A 21953-nucleotide genomic window follows, 5' to 3' on the forward strand; every position below is an offset into this window, starting at 1 on the left:
GCTACAGCAAATGCCAACAGTGTTCAATTAAGGAATACTACAATTTCCTCCAACAGCAGTCGTTCAGCACATCTTCACAGCTGCAGTTGTGGTTCACAGCCGGCAGTCAACCTCCGCACGTCGCCGCTCGCTTCATCATCAGTTGTCGCATCTACTTCTGAACAGTCATTGAATTCAACTGTAGAGTCATCTGCTAGGTCGCCGATTCCAGCCGCTGGTCAAGTAGTTAGTAATTCCAGTCACACATATGATGGCAACAAAAATTCAACAGTATCCATCATGCCTACTGCAGAGGTAGTAGTCTATGATAAGGTTGGTCAACCTATTTTGTGTCGCACGTTGTTGGACACAGGTAGTGACACCTGTTTCATTTCCAAACATCTTGCTTCACGGTTGTCTTTAGTTTCAACTTGTCATAACAATACTATACATACAGTTTCTGGCATCAATACAGCACCGATGTATTCCACATCTGTGGAAGTGTTTTCTTCTGATCGCACATGGTCTAGAAAGGTCTCTTGCATTATTGCCGACAAAATTACACCCAGTCTTCCACCAGTAGGAATTGATATTTCAAAACTTAGTTTGCCCACTCACATTCAGCTTGCTGATCCTGCTTTTCACCTTTCTCAGGGAATCGATCTTCTTTTGAGCGTTTCAGTCTATGCTTCCATATTGACATTCGGTCAAATTCAAATTTCATCTGACTGCATTTTGCAAGGCACCAAACTAGGTTGGGTGGTTTGGGGTGCTGTCTTGTCCACGCATTCATCTCAGATAGAACCTTCTGTTCATTCCAACTTCATTTCTACTTGTGAGATTTCCAATCAGATGGAAAAATTTTGGAAGCTTGAAGAAGTTCTTCCTAAGGACAATCTAACAGCTGAGCACCGAAAGATTGAACAGCATTATCTTGCCAATGTCGAGCGTGCCTCAGACGGCAGATTTTCTGTGGCTCTTCCCAAAAAAGAGTCATTTCACACTCTAGGTCAATCTCGTTTCCAAGCTCTTAACCGTTTCCATTCACTGGAAAAAGATTGGCTGCTAATCCTGAATTGAAGGAGCAGTATACGGCATTCATGGATGAGTATCAATCATTGGGACACATGTCTCCAGTTTCACCCTCAACCTGGAAGGAGATTTCATCGAATGTAATCATTTCACAGCCTAAAATCTCGCTTGTCACTTGTTCAACAACTTCATTGTTTTCAGATTTATCGTCAAAAATTTCATCATATCACAAATTAGTTCGCATTGCTGCTTACATTCTTCGTTTCATTCATAATTTGAAGCATTGCCGTGAACCAGCATCTCAGCAATCTGTTGAACTGTCGGTTCAGGAAATTCAAGCTGCTGAATTGCGCATCATTCAAGACATTCAATCAGATGTTTTTGCCGACGATTTGAAATCTTTGCGTCAGGGTAAGGAGCTGCCCTCCAATAGTTCTATCAAGTCACTCTCTCCATTTATTCATACTGACAATCTTCTGAGAGTAGGTGGTCGTCTTCGGGAGGCAGATATTCCATTCGACTATAAACATCAAATCTTATTGCCAGCTAAACATAGGTTCACGCGTGCGCTCATTGTCTCATTTCATAGACGTCTTCAACATGCTGGCGTTCAGGTCACTATGGCCAGTATTCGACAACGTTTTTGGATACCATCCACCCGTCGCATCATCAAGAGTGTAATAAAGGGTTGCAAAATGTGTTTTCGTTTCTCTACGTTTCGTTCCGAGCAAATCATGGGGCATCTTCCCGCAGTTCGTGTACAACCGGATTTTCCATTTTATAATTGTGGAGTTGACTACGCAGGTCCTCTTTCAATTCGTCTTGGTGGCTCAAAGTCGCGCAATTTCTCCAAGGCTTACCTTGCTTTGTTATTTGCATGGTAACGCGCGCAGTTCACGTAGAGGTGGTCTCCGAGCTTTCAACAAAGGCCTTCATTGCCGCACTCATCAGGTTCTCTGCTCGTCGTGGCATCCCTTTTGCCATTCATTCAGACAATGCTACAACGTTTGTTGGCGCTCACAATGAACTCAATGAGTTACATGCATTTCTTTCAGATTCTGCTATTCAGTCTGAAATTCACAACTTTGCCGCCGTTTTCAACATTGGTTGGCATTTCATCCCTCCCAGGGCTCCTCATTTTGGAGGTCTATGGGAAAACGCTGTAAAAAATTTTAAACGAATTTTCAGAGTGGTCACTTTGAATAAGATTTTGAATTTTGAAGAGCTTTCCACGCTGTCTGCACAGATTGAAGCTATCCTCAACTCCCGGCCTCTTGTGCCTCTGTCTGAGGACCCTCAAGATTTAGCATACTTGTCTCCTGGGCATTTTTGGTTGGTCGTCCGCTCACCGCACTGCCGTTCCACACACCAACCACCACTCACATCGATCACCGTTCACGCTGGCGTCAGTTAGCACTGATCACTCAGGAACTCTGGGATCGTTGGTCTGCTGAGTTTCTAGTCACACTTCAAAGGAAGAGCAAGTGGAGCTCTGAATCTGAAAACCTGCAGATTGGTGCTGTGGTTATTCTCAAGGACACGGGTACGTCACCTTCGGTATGGAAACTTGCGCGCATCACGGCCGTTCATCCAGGGAAGGACAACAAGGTACGGGTGGTCACCGTTCGCACCGCATCAGGCACTTTCAAGCGGGCTATTTCTAGCATTGCACCGCTTCCACTCGACGAGGAATTTTCTGATTAATTCAGCATTGCTCATCCGACATAATCTCCGTTTCTTTTTTGTTCTCTCGTATGTCTCTCTTTTGAGACCCTGCAGGCCTCAAGGGGGCCAGGTTTATGTCAGATTTCGCACTATGCATTGTGTTCTTGTCCCAACTTGTTGCGTTAGTGCGCAAGTCACTTGTCATCGGTCCACTTTCACTGTGTTTTCTGCAGTTCACGGATTACATCAGTTTTTTGTCATGCTACATTTGTACATTAATTTTATTGTACATTTTGGTATTATTTAATATTATTTTGGAGTATTTCCTACCGTGTCTAGACGTTTTTTACGCATATCTTTTTCATCGACGTGGCTATACCTGGCTATACCGTGGCTAACATCGACGTGCTGTTTCCTTCTACACACAGCAATGGCGTAACAGTTCACATCAGCTTTTTTCCGTTCTTCAATTTTCGTCGCTTTCAATTCAAAATTTTCAATTCTCAAGTTTTAAATTCATGTTTATTCAACGTAGAATGTTTCTTCCAGTGCTTCGATAAAGTTTCAGTATTTTCGGTTCGTTAGTTTGTGAAATATCTTCAATCATCAGTATTTGGTATGTTCCAACACGTTTCATTCGTCACGAGTGCTTCGAATTTTTATCTTCAATTTAATTTATTCACTTCTCAGTGTGAGAACTCAAATCATTTTCATATTACTGATTATGAAAATCAAGTTTCCAGAACATTCAACATTCAGCAACAAGTTATATGATTGAACTGAACATTCATTTGCGGTAGGCATTTTGTGGTAGGGCTTGAGGCCCATTTCGCATTCATTCGTTTCATTGAAGTAATTCTGGTCTCGCGGACATTATTACTGGTGTGTTGCTTGCATTCCAAGATCACACTCTCATCATTTCACGGTGCAGTCAGACGTTCTGCTCTGTATCCGTTTTGTTAGGTAGTCAGCTAGCTACCTAATCATTCATTGCTAGATCGAAGTATTAGCAATTTTCATGTCTACCCCGTAGATGGTGTATCAGTTTCAATCAGTTCTTTTAGTGATCTACGAACATTTGTTACATTTCATTCACCATGCCAAGCATTTGGATGGTTGTCTATTCAGACATTCACTTAGCATCAGTGTTGTGATTTTGGCCGTAGCCAACTCAATTAACTTTGCATTTCATTCACCGTGCCTAACTTTTGGACGGTTCATTCAATTCAAATTCAGTGAATCTTCAGCTACGTTACTTTCAAGTTTATGTGTTGCATATCTCAACTGTGTCACACCGTCATTGTGTCAGTCTTGCCCGTATTGCACTGACAATAGTTAACCTGACATTACCCACTCATCGCTGTGTCGCCGCCGTTCCTGTGTCGTCACCACTGAGCCATCGCTGTTGGCTATCCTGATTCGTCACCATTCCAGTCCGGAGTCTGTCGCTCGGATTGATTCTTGTCCTGCTTGCGGGTCATCCAAGTCGCCGCTCTTCATGGCTCGCCGTCCAGTCCAGCTCCGGTAGCTCGCTCTGGTCCGCTCCATTTCGTGGGTCCATCCAGGTCTCCACCATCGTCCGGTATCATCGAGGGGGTCTCGATGTACTGCCCATCCAATTCAAGATTGGATCTCATGCTCTTCATGCATTTGATAAGTATTCTGTATCAATTTTGAATCATTATCAGCATTTTTCATTATTTGTTCAATTGCCTTGTTTGTTTAATTATTATTTGACCTTTTCAGGGTTTACTTGGAATTATTTATTCTAAAGTCGCGATTCCCATTTGTAGACACAACTTTTTACCAATATTTTTGGAAGTATTGCAAGTATTTGTATTTTACATTTTTTATATTGACTTATTTAAATATCGATCAACTTCCAATTAATTTTTTGTTGACTTATTATTCATATTTGACTTATTATATCAAGCATTAAGTTAGTCTAAGCCATTGTCAATTACGTTCTTGAATACAGTGTCTGTTTCATTTCACTGTACTACCTATTTTATATTGTCTTTAAAATTATTAATTACATTGAATATATGCTTTTCAATTGACGTTCAACTCATGATTATTTAGTGTATCTAATAAAACCTATCCAGAACTACAAAGGTTTTAATATGTCCTGAAAGCATTCGTTTTTTTGTTACCTTTAGTATTTACATTTCAATTGTTCTGTTTTTGGCAGTTTACCTTTACCTTTTGTACTTTTTGAGATTACTCATTGACCTGACTTTTCTCTATTACTTATTGTCATTTGAAAGTTTATTTTCTCTTTGAATTTATTCATTAGCTCATTACGGAGCATTACATATAGTAGTTTTGTACTTGTTCATTAGTCACAAATTGTTTTGTTTACTAGGAATTTGGTCTAATACCTAAATTAAATTTTCCTGTTATCAAGTCAGCATTTATCAATTGACAATCTCAATTTTTACTGTTTCAATTTTTTACTATGTCATTTTTTATTTCTCGTCAGTCAACTGCCCTGTGTGGCATTTCCTAAATTTAAGACAATATGTCACGTTTCTCAAAGTATACAATAAATCTATTGAACTGTTTTACTTAAACCTTACTTTTATTTGGCGTCTTTCCCAGCTACCAGTTTTATTATAAATTATCATTCATTTTTTAGCATGTTGGATTTGTGCAGTAGTACAATAAATATACAATTCATACATCTTAACATTTTTATTTACAAAAGCATTTCTTACAGTCCACTATTATTTCATTCAGTGGCACAGATCACACAATCAGCAAGAGGCTTCTAACATGAAATAAACAACCAACAACAATAATTAAACCTGGAAAATTACAAATTATAATGATAGAAATGTTTAACCTCAAATAGAGTAGCAAAGAAAAATATACAACAAAAAATGGAGATTCAAAAACCTAACCTCAAAAAATGTTACTGAAGAAATGGCTGCGTTTCGCGGTGATCACAGCTGTGATGACACAACAATATACGAAGACTGTGCATGGCATGCATGTTCTACAGTTAGTGGCCAGCCTAACATAAACTATATGACACTCATGCCAGTATGCTCAATAGTTGTTTATTGTAATCCTAGTTTAAACCATCTGCTGACCCAGCTAAAACACATATAATAAATGCGATTATTTATATTGATTTAATGCTGGATTAATTTAAACTTGGTTTGAATTGCTATTGAGCAGATTTTCCAAAAAATTGCAAGATATTAATTTAAGTAATGACTGATCACTAGCAACTAATCACACGAACAAATGGATTTTTCATTGTCATTGTGGGACTCGCTAGTTAATATGGATTTATTACAGATTAACTACTCACCTGGAGCAACTTATCGTAACGTGAGGCTGGCACCAGAAATCGGCCATCTTCGAGATGCATTTCGCGATTTTCGAGGAGATTGTTGAGAACTGGTAACACATTTCTCTCAGCTTTCTCGATTCCTTCCAAGATTAACACACGGCCATTCACGGCTGCTCTAACAGCGCCCTAAAAATAATTACAAAATGTTAATTTATTTATAAGAGCAGCCGGGAGTTTATGGGGCAAGCATAATGTTTACAATCAAAGCTTGCCGATACTGGAATTCGATACTATCAATATTTTAAGATCGACAGTACTGGTGCACTCAAGGTGACAACTACAACAAATAACTTGATACATTAGTCTAGTCGAGGAAAGGATATAGAGGAAAAAAGTTTAGAAGACAATTTTTGACCCCGCAATCTGTTTAGGGTAGTAAGGAGGTAAAAAAATCAAAAGTCCCCACCTCTACTCCCTTTGCTAAGGGGGGGGGGGTGGTTCAAAGGTATCATTCTTTGGTTTCTCTCATATAACTCGAAAACTATTTATCAAAAGGTATGTGCAGATATACGCGCCACGAACACGCTCAAATTATGAACGCTACACAAAACGTTACGCGAGAGGTTCGCAATAATTTACAAATAATTTTTATAGTTCTAGTTTGTTATCTCATGCGTATGGAAAAACGCACCGGGAATCATGCAGGATTTTCTTTGAGGACACTGGAGAACACATTTATTGACGTACAGCGTATGAAGATAATTATTTATTTATTTTTTTTCAGATTACGTCCTAAAGACTCCAGTCATGGAGTATAAGACAAGTCATGTTATTTATTACATAATAATTCTAACACTAAGTAGTTCAACCTAGTTTAGGTTTGAAAGGAATTCTTGTACACTATAAAAAGCTCTATCAACTAAATATTTTTTCATTTGTTTTTTGAAAATCTTCAAATAATCATTACTTTTCAAGATTTGAGGTAGCTTGTTATAAAATTTCCTACCAATATAATCTGGTTTTTGTTCAAATAACCTACTATTGTGACCCATTATATGATAATCTGCTCTGTTTCGCGTATTATACTCATGAACATCTGAATTCTGGATCACACCACTCGTTTTCACATGCATTACAACTTCATATACATACAAAGATGGCACAGTTAATAGACCAAGCTTTTTAAATAAAGGCCTACAAGAGTCTAACCTATTCACTTTCTCTATACATCTGAGTGCCTTCTTTTGAATCTTAAACACTCTGTCCATATTGAGATGAATACCCCATACATTATAGTTTTAAAGTTGAAAAAACGATCTTAATTTCATAGATATCGGGGCACCGAGCTTCGTTTGTTATTTATATATATAAAGTATTGATAAACAGAACACAATTCTTTAAAATGATTGGGGAAGGACTAACAGGCACAGCCCAAAACTGTTTCTTCCCCGAATTTTGATTTATACACTATAAATAGTCCAGAAAGTAGGTTATGTACCATACACTTGAATTCAGGTTCGATTTTCAGTCCAAATATTTTAAAACAAAAAAGTTGTAATTTAGATTTTTACAAACCAAATTGAATAACAGAATAACACTTACTAATCACTTAAAATTGTCAAATAATGAATAAATTTGAAAATTATGATATACTCTAGTTTAGAATGATTATCATGTCATGTCAACAAATCAGATTTTTTTTATCAAGTCAATTAAAATTTCTCGTTGATTGATTACACAGCTGGAAGAAATTCTGTCTCTCTCCCACACACGCATCTTCAGTTTCGACAAACGACGAAATTATCATCTGTTTTTCCAAAGATGAATAATTTTTAACCTTTTAATGTCCTTCAGCGAGTTTTCCCAGGGATGAGACCTAGTGCAATAGAATGTTTATAATATCATAAACCTACTATGTTCCAAATTTCGTAAAAATCGTTAGAGCCGTTGAACATAAATAACCAGATATAAAAATATAAACAGATCTACAGAAATTGCTATAATAGATTAACCTTCTAGTCGTGACCCTATTTTTTTCCGACGTTAGTCGTTACCCTGGGTCCCAGGGACCCGCTTCTTTCATATTGAATATCTCAATATATTTCAAGATATAATGTTATTCCATGATTCTAATATGTCAAAGGGTTATTGATGAACGCAACGAGCACTAATGTAAAGCAGAAATCGATCTTTACTATAATTTTAAAAATAAATTTATAAAACCTTGCATTTTTAGGGTAGTGGATGAAACGTTTGGTTATTATTTTAAATAAAGTGAACAAAAAATGATAGTGATGAATACAATTATGGATCTCACATGCAAAACTACAAGAAAGATGAGAGAAAGAAAATTGGAAGGTCATAGTCCACTCTTAGGGTAGTTTTTACCCTACCCCCAAGTTCATGTTGCACAAATTTGCAAAACTTTTGAAATTATAGTGATGAATACTACTATAAATCCTAAAACCCACATGAAACACTACTAGAAACATGAAAAATATATAAGGCCATATAAAGTTCGCTTTTAGGACAGGTTTAGTACCCCTAGGATCATTTAAAGTTCATAGGTTTCACTATCATCCTACTCAGGGTCAGTATTCTTATCTTGAACTATGAATTCATTTTCATCATCACTAATGTCATTGAAATAGAGATCTAGAGGTCAATTTGTCATTTCTCGAAGTCTCTGTTCAAAATGTACAAGTTGACTGCTTGAATCCAATCACTATTGCATGAAAATGTGCATTTGAAAAAATGAAAAGTTACGTTAGTCGTGACCCTACCCAGAGACCCAAAAGCATCATTTCACGAAAACAACAAGTCACAGAGCACTAACACTCTACATCAAGTTTAAGTGTCTACTAACATGCATTTACATGGGTCACAATATACAGTAAAGTGAACGAAAGCAAAATTATAACTAAAACAAGAATTGCTGGGTCCCTCGGACTCAGGGTCACGACTAGACGGTTAAATTTAGATTAAATATCTTGCACAGAAAAAATTATAATAAAAGGTAATTTGAAAACATTTTGTAGGGCTTTTGAAGGCTACAACTAATAAAATATGCGTTTTAGAGGAAAAAAATTTATAGAAAAAAAATTGTAGAAAAAGATTTTTAGAATATAGTTGTCAAAAAACGGTTGAATATCTTGAACTGTTATTAAAATCCAAGCGATATAACAAACCTCTGAAAATGTTGGCGGACATCTTGTTTTCGAGGTGTTTGCCTGTGATTTCGACTTATCATCATTGTGTTTCTCATTATGCCAGATCTAAGGAAGAAATTGAGACCTCTTCCACGGCTGTTATCCAAAAATGACCACGGAGTGCCTTTTTCATGACATTTGCTCCCGGACTAATAAATAAAGTTGTCAATGATACAAAATAATTATTATGTAAAATTATTTGGGGCCCAAAACTGTGCAATGAAAGCTTTCGGAAGTTGGAAAGAAAGATAGTTGACGATGCCATCATCTATAGGTTGTGCATGTTGCAAAGGCGTCTTTTCAAATATCTCAGCTCATTATATAATACCAAATTAGGCCTACTGCATTATAGTGACATTTGCTTCAAACAGCCAACATTCCTTATATTCCAGCGGCGAAGGTAGTGTCACTGATTTTGCTATTGAATACAAATACATAAATATTATGATTGTGGCAATTTCAAATCTACTAGCTTAGTAGAGGTATGAATTATAGTTGTCCTGTAACTGGTAGGCCTATAGTTGTGCTGTACTCATCCCATCTTCTCTACAGAGACTTGCTATTATTAGCTTATCTTGGAAGTAAACGTGATTTTTAATTTTTTAAAAGTTTTAATTATTCATAGTCTAGTATCTATTTCCCAGAAGAGTGCATGTATAACAAATTGAATCCGGGGAAGAGTGACGTCATCCATACGAAAACGACCACAGAAAACTGTCTTAGTACAATTTTCCTGTGAAATCTATCATTTTCAAGTAAATTTGAACAGAATGATTGACATCCACTCTTGTCTTACTGAGATGTTTTTGGACTATGATAACTCTGGCGTTTGTGGATCGATTTTGCTCACTCAAAGATCAGTTCATGAAGCATTTGAATGTCTAAATACTAGTACATTACTACCTACCAACCTGATCGATGTATTTGGCGGTTGCCGCCATGATTTCCCGCCTCTGCTTCAAATCGGACTCAGTTGTGTCACGTGACAATGCAACAAATTCGAACTCTCTTCTTGTCAGCTGTAGATATTGCAAAGCGAGACGCCGTTTCAATGGCCCTGGACGTCCTATCAGGAACATATCCTGTCCTAACAGGTCCTTTTGCAGCATCCATCTCAGGTGGTGAAGGGTTTCTTGATCTAGGTTTAGGTGGCCTTCAGCTGTTCTCGTCACTGTAAAAAAAACAAAAATTATAAATTGAAGATATCCGTAGAATTGTTCCCATTAGAACGATGCTGACGAAGCTTTCACTAGCTTCTTAAATTTTCAATTCCAGATTTTTGTGAAGTAATCATCCCTTGAGACACGTACTGCATATAATCAATATCAAACATAAATTCACAGGCATTGAATCGAAGATTGCCAGAATTAATAGATGAAGATTCAATCAGCCACTGAGAAATAATTTTTTTGTATCAGAAACTGACTACCTCTATTGCACTCTTCCTGGACTGCAAGAGATCATGCAATGTGCAGGAAACTGGGCATTGATTTCAATTCAATTTATTTATTTTCACACACACACACATACACACACACACACACCACACCACACACACACACACACCACACACACACACACACACACACCACACACACACACCACACACACACCACACACACCACACACACACACACACACACACCACACACCACACACACACACACACACACACACACACACACACACACACACACACACACACACACACACACACACACACCACACACACACACACACACACACACACAACACACACACACACACACACACACACACACACACACACACACACACACACACACCACACACACACACACACACACACACACACACCACACACACACACACACACACACACACACACACACACCACACACACACACACCACACACACACACACACACACACACCACACACACACACAACACACACACACACAACACACACACACACACACACACCACACACACACACACACACACACACACACAACACACACACACACCACACACACACACACACACACCACACACACACACACACACCACACACACACACACACACACACACCACACACACACACCACACACACACACACACCACCACACACACACACACACACACACACACCACACACACACACACACACACACACACACACAACACACACACACACACACACACACAACACACACACCACACACACACACACACACACCACACCACACACACACACACAACACACACACACACACACACACACACACCACACACACACACACACACCACACACACCACACACCACACACACACACACACACACACACACACACACACACACAAATATACAAGTTTGATACATATTAACAAAAAGAATACATGCAAACATCAACAACAATACACATTGAAAGAAAATTAAAATAATGTGGTGTAAACTATGGTTATCCATGTACTAGGAAAACCTTCAATCCTTGAGAAGGTGAAAAAGGTATCAGGGAAAGTAAATAGATATGAAAGGATGGGATGGGGGAAGAAAAATGAGGAAAAGGATAAAAAACGATAGAACCAGGTGGTAAAAAAAAAGATTTCAAGGACTAGATGATTTAAAAAGAATACAGAATAAGTAAGAAGAGTACACTTTATGAAAACATCTCATAGAGAAAAGAAGTAATTGCATTTTTAATATCCTGTTTTAGTTATTTTCATAGATAACCTGTTCCGGTACCCATCTTTTCCTCGGCCTTCCTATATTTCTTTTTCCAGTAGGTGTATAATGTTTAGCTTTTGAAGGGATTCTTCCTGGAGGCATCCTATTTAAGTGACTGCACCAGTTTCTTCTATTTTGAATAATTTTGAGGCATCCTATTTGAGAGACTGCACCAGTTTCTTCTATTTTGAATGATTTTGTTGTGAACTGGTGTCACGGACAACGTAATGCAATCTCGTCAACTGATATATTAAGTCAAAAAACATAAAATCAAAGAAGGTATTGACTGTAATAAAAGTATTTATATCCTATACAAAATGAATTTGTCTCCAAACTAGCTACTTCATAGTGAAGATCACTATATTCCATAATACAAAATCATATACTTTTCAATTACTTACAATATTTTTGAGGAACATATTCCGGAAAAGCTGGTGTTGTAGTCTTCTTTGTCACCTCGCCAATCGTAACATCTTCAGTACCTGAGAAAAATATTATATTACACACTATAGGCCTTGAATAAGTAATAGAACACCGTACTCTGAATAACATTGGATTCAATTGATAGTATGATAATGTGTAAACACTCCCACAATTCTAGCACAGCAGAATTTCTTTTTTAAACAGAAAATTCATATTAGACACAGTGAATTTGGCCGAAGCATGATTCTCTCTATGGGGATTGCAGTGTTACTGTTACACTGTTAGATTTAGGGCCGGCTTCCGAGCTCGGGATTTAGCCAAGTTCTAGACTTTAAATACCTGGAGTCAGAATATTGGCTTTCCGAAACGGGGCGTAGTCGCAGTCCACGTTTAAATTACATTTCTAAATATTATAAAATAAAGCCAAGAGGAATAATAATGAAAAGTTACAGCTTTTTTGAATTATTTGGGAATGTTTCATTTCATCAAGGAGAAACGTTTCCAATATTGTAGAAATGAGAAGATAAAGAATTTGTATTCTTTGGCGTTTCGGAAAAACAATTTTCTGACTCCAGCTGTTTAGAACTTAGCTAAATCCCGAGCTCGGAAACCGGCCCTTAGGACCGGTTGTACAAAAGCCGGTTAAATTTTAACCATGATTAATTTCACGAAAACCAATCAGAGAAGGCCTTTTTGATAAGACGGCTTCTCTGATTGGTTCTCGTGGGTTTAATCATGATTGAAATTTAACCAGCTTTTGTGCAACCGGAATTTAGTCTTACTCTTGTAGAACACATGGCAGTTTAGAGGGCATTCATCGAGTGTTGAGAGAGAAGCGATGCCGGGGGCCATGACAGTGCCTAGCGCCTCCAACATGGATATCCATATTAGGGATGCAAGACAGTGTTGAAAGCCTCCTGCATGGTTGGCTCTTAACTCAGGAATTGAGAGTGCCACACAAGGTGGACTTGGCTTGCTAAGCTCATATATGTGCGTAAATGCATTCTGCTCAATGCAAATATACGAAAAAAAGATACAGTTAATAGTCGATTTCACACTTAACGATTCTTCGACGGTACACGGCACCATAGGACGTGTAGCTCTCGGATTGGCTGATTAGGTTCACGAACTGAGAATCAGCCAATCGGAACAGCTACCTGTCCTGTCGTATCCTGCCATCGAGGAATCGGTAATTGTAAAAACTTCCATGAACAGATAAGAAAAAATCTGATGAGAGCCATAGAAACATAGAAATAGCTGAACCTGTAGCTGGAAGGTTTCCAGACTGTCTCAAGGTTAATTCACAAGAAATGAAAAACTAGTAATCCAGTGAACTTCAGGCCAGTCTCCATGATTTCTATCTTCTCAAAGGTGATCGAGACGCAGATGACCAACTTTTTTAAGGGGAATGGCCTACTGTCATCATTACAACACGGATTCAAAAAAGGACGATCCACAACAAGTTCTTATGAAAGAACACTATGGCTGTTTTCAAAGCATCATTCAGTACGGAATTATTTTCTGGGGAAACAGCCCGCATATGGAAAGAGTATTATTGCTACAAAAGAGAATCATAAGAACCATAATGAAGCAACCCTATTTAGCGCATTGTGGGCCCTTGTTCAAGGAAGCTGGCATACTTACCCTGCCTGCACTTTTCATCTTGGTTTTACTGTGAGAAAAAAGCCAAGTGTTTTTCAAGGCAACCAGCAATATCACCAAATTCTGACACTAGACGGAGTAATGATGCTCACGTGTTAGCGGTTCGATCCAGACTGGCCCAGTGCGGAACTAGATATATCTGTACAAAGATCTACACCAGCCTACCTAACGAATTGCATTGGACCACACAAACTCGTTTAAAAATAAACTTGGAGGTTCCCTAAGGTTACTAAGAAACCTTAATACACCTTGCAAGAGTATTTTGAGGAGATGACTTATCCACATCGACGACTCGAGACGGGATTGGAATGACTTATTAATGACGCCACGGCGCTGATGTGATTCTAGTGGGAGTAGTGATGTGGATCGGGAATATTCCCAGTGGGAAGGAACTTATGATTTGGCAATATTTCCGAGGCCAAGAAATTTTGGGAATTTAAGGGAATTTATGGGAACTTAATGGAATTTATAAAATTGTTCTGAAAATGATTGAAATTTATCAATTCCACACATATTTTACATTAATATAATCAATAAATCATCATTCTATTTGATATTGATCAAGCTCAGTCACATTTTACATTGATATAATCAATAAATCATCATTCTTTGAGCCTGTTTTTTGCTCACTCATTCACTGTCTTTTAAATATTCGAACAGTCCGGTCAATGAAAGATTATAGAGGGAAAAATTTGGAACACAATTTTTGACCCCGTAGCTCTTTTAAGGTTAGTAAGGGGGTAAACATAGCAAAAGTCCTCACTCCTACCCCTTGTGCTAAAGTGGTGGGGGTGGTTTGAAAGTGCCATATTATGGTTTTTGCATATATCTCAAACAATATGCGCTTTCGGAAATTTTTGTCGAACACAATCATAATATTAAAGCTCAAACATTGTCCTACAAGTTTCATTTCCAACATTTTTCCATATCTCTCATAGTTTTCTAGTTATGAGCTCTCTAAGGTATCACATTTTGAAGAAAAACCCTTCCGGCTCCGATTTTTTCATATTTTTGGCCTTATAATTTTTAACGATTCATTGAAAAAATCCGTGCTAATCATAGGCTCATAGAGCATTATATTCTCTTCAATTTCATCTATGGTCTCATTATTTTACGCATCTCCCAACGATTGTTGCAGCCGTTATGGTGTTGAGTGTGAAATCTTCTTTTGTGAAATCTAGTTAAAAACAATAGATCAATTGTCAGGGAAATTGGGAGGGAAAGTTTGGAACACAATATTTGACTTCGCAGCTTTGTTTGAACTAGTTAGAAGGTGAACATATTAGAAGTCCTCATCCCTACTCCTTGAGGGATGAGGGTAATTGAAAAGTTGATTTTTTTCAATTCTGGCTGACACGCATGTAACTGGGAAACAATGCATTTCAGCGACATGGGTAACTGAGTAAAAATGAAGCTAGATAAATTTCCTACAACTTTGTACAGTAGAGTTTGTGATATCTTCTATAGTTTTTGAGATATTCACTTTTAAAAGTGTAAAATCTTTGAAAAGACAGTTATTCTTCCAATTTTTTGCACTTTCAGGGCTCATTACTCAACAAGAATGCATCGAAAAAATGTAATTTTTTTACACAGGGGGTAGGAGTGAGGACTTTTAATATGATTACTCTCTTACTATCCTTAAAAGAAGAGCTACGGGGTCAAAAATTGTGTTCCAAAATTTTCCCTCTATAATCTTACATTGACTGGACTATAGGAGTATTTAAAAGACAGTGAGTTGTAGAGCATTCAATTCTCTTCAATTTTAATGTATTATTTCATCATTTTATGCTTTCCATCAATTTTTATAGCAGTTTTAGTGTTGAGTGTGGTAAGAGTGAGGACCTTTTATATGCTTACCCCCTCACTATCCTTAAAAGGACTGCGAGGTCAAAAATTGGGTTCTAAACTTTTCCCTCTATCTTTCAAACTTTTATCTCAATCTTTTTGAGCATTCGTTGCCTGGACTAGTATCTCATTAAAAGTTAAGTGAGCCTCAATGACTATTGAAAGGTTGTGAGCTGTGGAATTACTTTCTTTTTTATATTGAATTAAACTGGAGTAGCCTATGCTCCTTGTTTTAGTTTAGCCTATTTTGCTGTATTTTATTATTTCTGATTTTTGGATGAATATTCTACACTAATCTTTATTTAGGGGGTCAATTATTTTTGTGTGGAGAAATTGAATAAAATCATGCAATGAAAGTTAAATTACTCTCAATACTTTGTTGACTTTGTTTACCTGATTCACAGGCATTTATTAGTAAGTAAAAAAAATCTTATTCAACTTGTAAGACATGAAAGTAGCATAATAATAGTGGTGCAATTGAACGATTTATTGAGTGCTCATTTCTCCTTTCAGTCTATGAGCTTCAAATTACTGTTTCTTTGAACTTACTACAATTTATAAGTTATTCATTTTTTTGCCTAATCATAAATTTCCTTAAGTTCCCATAAATTCCCGGGAATTTATGAATTTTGGGAATATTTCCCTAAAATTCCCTGGGAATATTTCCTCGATCTTAAATTCCCGGGAGTTTTACATCACTAAGTGGGAGAACTTCACGTATTCAAATAAGTAAGTATAAGTGCTCTCCTGGCATTGACAGAAAACATCTAGAGAGGAAGCAAATCTCCCTTGCCCTCACATGGCAAGGCCATAAATGTGGTTTCAGAAGGACCTTCGATTGCGTCCCTCACAACATATTGATTGACAAACTGGAAAGATTTCAGGAAAAAATTAGGCTACATCCTAAACAGAAAATAGAAAACAGGATAGTGGGGATCTGCAAGTCCCCACCATTTTTCAAATGGGTACTTGCAGATTCCCCACTATGTGCAAGTCTCCATCATTTTTCAAATGGGTACTTGCAGACTCCCCACTATGTGACTGTGGGGCGATGGAGCAAACAGTGCACCACATCCTGTTGTCCTATTACTTACGAATGACTTCTCAAACAGACAGGGGGCAGTGCTCAGTGGACAGGCAAAGGAAGAGTCTGCCAGACTCACAGGAGAAGCTAATTTGTAGTTTCTTGCCAACAAGCTGAAACTAAATGAGGAAAAACAAGCACCTTAGTTTGCTCATTGAAAATAAAGCTAGTTGCAACACATCCAGTGAAGCTGTTAGGATTCTAGATAGATGAGAGATTAAGCTGGAAACACTATTTCCATCAAGTATGCAGGGAACTGTCCAGAACGTTGTACCTACTTTAAAAACGGTGTTGTGTTTTGGATCAAAACAGCTACAGACAAGTCACAACGTGTCTCAATGGCTCTTTCCAGATTTTGTTTTTGGGTTCATGCCTATTTTGAACGTACATTCCCACATAAATACGCATGTGTCATACACAAATTATCTAAATTTTGGAGGAGAAACTTTATCCTTCACCATAGATTCGCCGCGGGCTTGCTAAAACGTATTAAAAGAGTATAAATTGATATTCAAAAACTGTTTAAATATTTGCTACATACCTGAGGAAAAATTCCTAACGCAGGAAAGATCACAGTTGCAAACTCTTCTACTTTTAATTAAAGGCTGACTCAAAATTCTTGCCAAGACTGTTAATCTTCTAGTAGCAGGCTTCATTAAAGAAGTAGCAGTCATGGTTCCTATCACAGATTGTTAAAGCTTCTTTTTATTATTGAAAAAAAATTGACGAACTAGGAAATTAATGGATGATAACTAAAAGCTGAATATTTAAGTAAATTAAAAGTTGAATAACTTGCATCATGAGCTTATATTCAATGTAGAGAATACTCAGATAACAACGATATAATATGAATGAACAGTATGAACACTCATGTTTTAGAGGTTAAGATTTATAACCGTCTATTACATGATCAGCTGTTTCCTCATGAAGTAAAGCCAAAAAACTAGTCTTGCTGTAGAACCACAGAATAGGTAGTAGAACTGCAAGCGTAGTATCTGTTTGAGTAACACATTCCTTGGAGCAGTTTCTTATCTGCTACTTGGAGAAATAACTGTTACTTGATTTTCGTGAACCAGTGAACGAATGAGCACGTAAAGTCGGCAGCCACTGTGAATTCATAAAGGGGTCGCAGAGACACAGAATAGGTACAGAATGGAAACTGTGAATCAAACGCGCTTCCAACCCGCACTGAGCACGCTCCGCCCTCGTTCCACCATCGAACACAGTTGCTCCGCCCCCGCACCCATCATGAACGTTACGGAAGATGTTAGATCTTCTCGCGTAACCCGGTCGACCCACTCTTGCTCCCCGGTCGATCATCAATCGCTCTGCTGGAGTGACGTTCGGTTGAGGAGCAGAGCGAAAGTCTGTACGCACCTTTATAATGACAGTATTTGATCAACTTTGGTTTTGCTATCCATGTCTATCATTCGACAAAGCCGGTGGTTCTATCCTTTTCTTGGTCCGCAGCGATGCCAATTATGTTTTTGACACTGTAGAAATATTATTAATTAATGAAGAGAATCGGCATCGCTATTCTTCTATCTTTATTCACTGCCATTATAACGTGGACCTCACTATAGACACGTCACGTGACCTTAGGAAGTTCCTGATTCCTTGGGAAGTCTTCCGATTGACTCGCGGCAGTGAACGAGATTAATTGATCCGGATCAGTGAAGTGATCCGAACCTCCCATTAATACTATTCACAGAGAACTTAGACCAGTTATAAAATAGACACGCTAAAAGTCTAGCCTCTGAAGAAACATCTACTGCCATATCACTATATCGTGACGTCATCATCGGATAGAAAACTTTTCTGCAAAGTTTGAGCGTCTTCAGGGATACACTGCTCCAATGACTCGAGTGACTCGAGCTAGGCGACCCGCGTTTCATGGGAGCTTTTGACAGTTCATGACCCGGTCGCCATCTTTGATTTTTCTAGCCCGGGTCAGGAATCGTGACCCGACCAAATAGTACGGGCTACGAAGTTCTAGCTCGAGTCACCCGGAATCGGAGCGCTCCTATTGGTTGAAAGTTTCGCGTCGTCTGCTCTGGTCTGCAGTCAAGTAAACAACACAACTAAATGCAAATATGGAGGATTATTACGAATAGGCCTACAAACATGAGTATGTTTTTGAAGGCATATTTTTAAAATAATTGAAAAGGAGGAAATTTAGACATTATTATCTGGTAAGTTTATTATTTGCATTGTTGACAATATTATTAGTTTAGTATGACTATTATATTAAAATATGTTTGTGCTCATGACGTGATCTATCCAAGACTGTTAGGATTTTTAGTGTTCATCAATGAAATTGCGAATAATAAATGATATTATTCTGTGTGGTCATGAAAGTTATTGATCCATTTAGATAGCGTTGAAATATTTACTTTTGATTTAGGCTACTTCTGTTTCTTAGATTTTTATTGCTGTTTAACCTCAATACCTATTCGAATTTTGTTTATGGCCTATTTTATTAAAAAAATAAATAGAATTTCATTATCAAATTAATTTCAGAATACTTAATCGGCTAAACAGAAACTTAAACCCAATAAACTTCACTCATTTTTATTTCATTAGAAAGTTTGTTATTCTATGGAATAGGCCTAATATGCATAATAATATTATAAAAATTATCTCTTGCTTTCTATAAGAATAATTTTATTTGCTATGCAGGTCCTCTGCATTTCATAAAGATTGATTTTAATTTAAATTCAACAGCTCAAGTACTGAAACTTTATGATTCTTGTTTTACAGGCAGCTCGGACATCTTCCAGTCCTATCTGAAAGAAAACATGGCCACATCGAGATGACAGCAGGTAAGGCTCTTTCATGCAATCCTCTTATAATTATAATTTCTATTACATAATAACAATTAGTGATAGTAGTCAGATTGGTATAATTAATTTTACCATATTCTGCTGCTATTATTGTAGAGACTGTGATAATTTATGCCAAGCTAAAAACTTGAAGCTTTTACATTAGAGTTGTCTTTCAATGTTTTCAACAAATGATGGCAATATGTTAAAATTACAGCAACATTGCTTGCTCAAATATTAAAAATCCCTCTATCGAACATGATTTTTGTTTTTCATAAATTGTCGAAAACACTGAGAAAGTTGCCAAAAAAATTTCCTTCATTACAAGTCCATGCAGGCTATGCTCTCTAAGCGAAAATTTGACAGCTTTTGTTGCTCTACATTGTTTGAGAACAGCAAATTTTTAAAGATAATTAACAACTTTTTTATAGAATAATCTGTCAAAACTTTGGTGTATAATATGCAGCTTTAAACCCATTGCATTTTGAAAACTTAAACCAAGCTACTCCACAATTGAAAGAAGTCTGTCTTTTCAATACTAAAGAAGATACAGAGAACAACCTAGAAGACTTACAGTATAAAAAAATCTCTAAAACTATGAGACGAATAAAATGTTTAGGAAAATTTGTTACCTTTAATTTAATTTGTTAATTATTAACAAAATTTTCAATCTAATTATGTAAGTGTATTATTTATTGAAAAGTAAATTTACTTGATGAGTACAATAAATTGATTGTTCTAAGAAGAATGAACAACTGATATTACATAAGATATACTGGTATCAGCTATCCTCTAATTAAAGGCAGTGACTAGGCAGAGAATCGGCAACGTTGTTCTCCTATATTACTCTACTGCCAATATAACGTGACCTTACTATAGACGCGATTCTTCTATGTTATATCATAGAGAAGCAATAGCATAAGTAGATATCCCACGGTATAGGGCGTTTATGTCGCAACTTTTACTGTTATCTCAAGCTGATAGTCCACGTATTTCTTTCCCGTGAAGCTTTATGATGCTGTTAGTCTCTCATATTGTGCCATTCATACACTCTTACCTGGTCAAAACAGTAAAAATCGACAACAATCGACAGTAATAGGCTTGAGATAACAGTAAAAGTTGCAACATAAACGCCCTATACCATGGAATATCTACTTACGCTATTTTTTCTCTATGGTTATATGTTCATGATTATAACATTATTTGAGTTACTCTTCCGGTCTAATTTAATCAAGCTTCTGTAGGATTTTGTAGCCAAGCTTGAAGTTTCCTTCTTGAACAACTCCAAAATGAGCCACATTATTCCTCTAAAATTTTTAGAAGAAGTTTTTAGCTCAAAAATGTCCTGTTTAATTCAAAATTTAGACTTTTTGAATACGGTTAAGTTACTGTTATAGATTTTTTGATTCTAAACTCTAATAGTATCTATTTGATTCAAAATTTGCTTGTTCATCTGAGTAATAACAACAACATAACCAACATTTTGATTTGGACAGTATTGTAAAAATTGGAAATGGGACAGTTTTGGGCATGAGCCTGTTGTGCCTTTCCTCATGACAAGTATTTGTACACAATGTGATAAATAAATAAATAAATAAAAAAGTGGCACTGATACAGCCTGTTTGAGAGTGATTTATATCATATTGAAAATTCAGAACTACAATATATTTTGCAAGCACCACTGTATATAATAGACTGCACTACTAGTAATTATAACATAATGCTTAGTAGGCCTACCTTTTGGAAGTCAATCATGTTCACTACTTAATGATTTTTTAATATCATTGTTTTCTTTATGTTACAGAAGTCACCACAGAGGGTCATGTGTGGACTACTAATGCAACAAAAGTGACATTTATTTGGGATTTAAAGCTAACAGACCGTTGTGCAACCGGGTGATAATCTTTTATTAAAGGAAGTTCTTATGTAGCAAGCATAAGTTATAAAGGCTGTTATTAATTACATCAGATGACTTTTGTTGTTGCGAGAGTGTCGACCATGTTCATCTACTGAAGCTGCAATGACATCCACTATCTCATAGAATGTTCTATGAGCAGTACTTTGAGAAAAATTATATGTCATCAGCAACTAAGAATGTCTCTGGTTTGCTCAATATCCAAACTGTAAAAAGTATTTTCTCCTCAAGAGGTATTTTTATATTTGCAGGCTGATTATAATTATTCTCCTTCCTATAACTTCTAAGAGCACCTGAAAATGTTGA

At 37.0% G+C, this 21953-nt stretch overlaps 1 protein-coding gene and 1 long non-coding RNA gene across 2 annotated transcripts in view; one reads left to right on the plus strand and one right to left on the minus strand.

Annotated features, from left to right (window-relative positions):
• The window catches only part of LOC111056253 (von Willebrand factor A domain-containing protein 8-like), a 139032-nt gene extending 121222 nt beyond the window's left edge, over window positions 1-17810 (minus strand). The window contains exons 1-4 of the mRNA XM_039435671.1: window positions 17452-17810; window positions 12298-12378; window positions 10098-10357; window positions 5996-6163 (exon numbers count right to left, since the gene is read on the minus strand). Of these exons, the coding sequence (XP_039291605.1) occupies window positions 5996-6163; window positions 10098-10357; window positions 12298-12378; window positions 17452-17584 (642 nt within the window). The 5' untranslated portion in view covers window positions 17585-17810. The remainder of the gene's footprint in view (window positions 1-5995; window positions 6164-10097; window positions 10358-12297; window positions 12379-17451) is intronic.
• A 971-nt stretch (window positions 17811-18781) lies between these two features.
• Window positions 18782-21674, plus strand: LOC111043380. The gene is made up of 3 exons (XR_005572181.1): window positions 18782-19102; window positions 19671-19732; window positions 21537-21674. It is a non-coding gene; the product is annotated as an uncharacterized LOC111043380 (long non-coding RNA).
• Window positions 21675-21953: the final 279 nt, after the last annotated feature.

The sequence above is a fragment of the Nilaparvata lugens genome, chromosome 9, assembly GCF_014356525.2.
Source record: "Nilaparvata lugens isolate BPH chromosome 9, ASM1435652v1, whole genome shotgun sequence".
NCBI classification, from domain to species: Eukaryota; Metazoa; Arthropoda; class Insecta; order Hemiptera; family Delphacidae; genus Nilaparvata; species Nilaparvata lugens.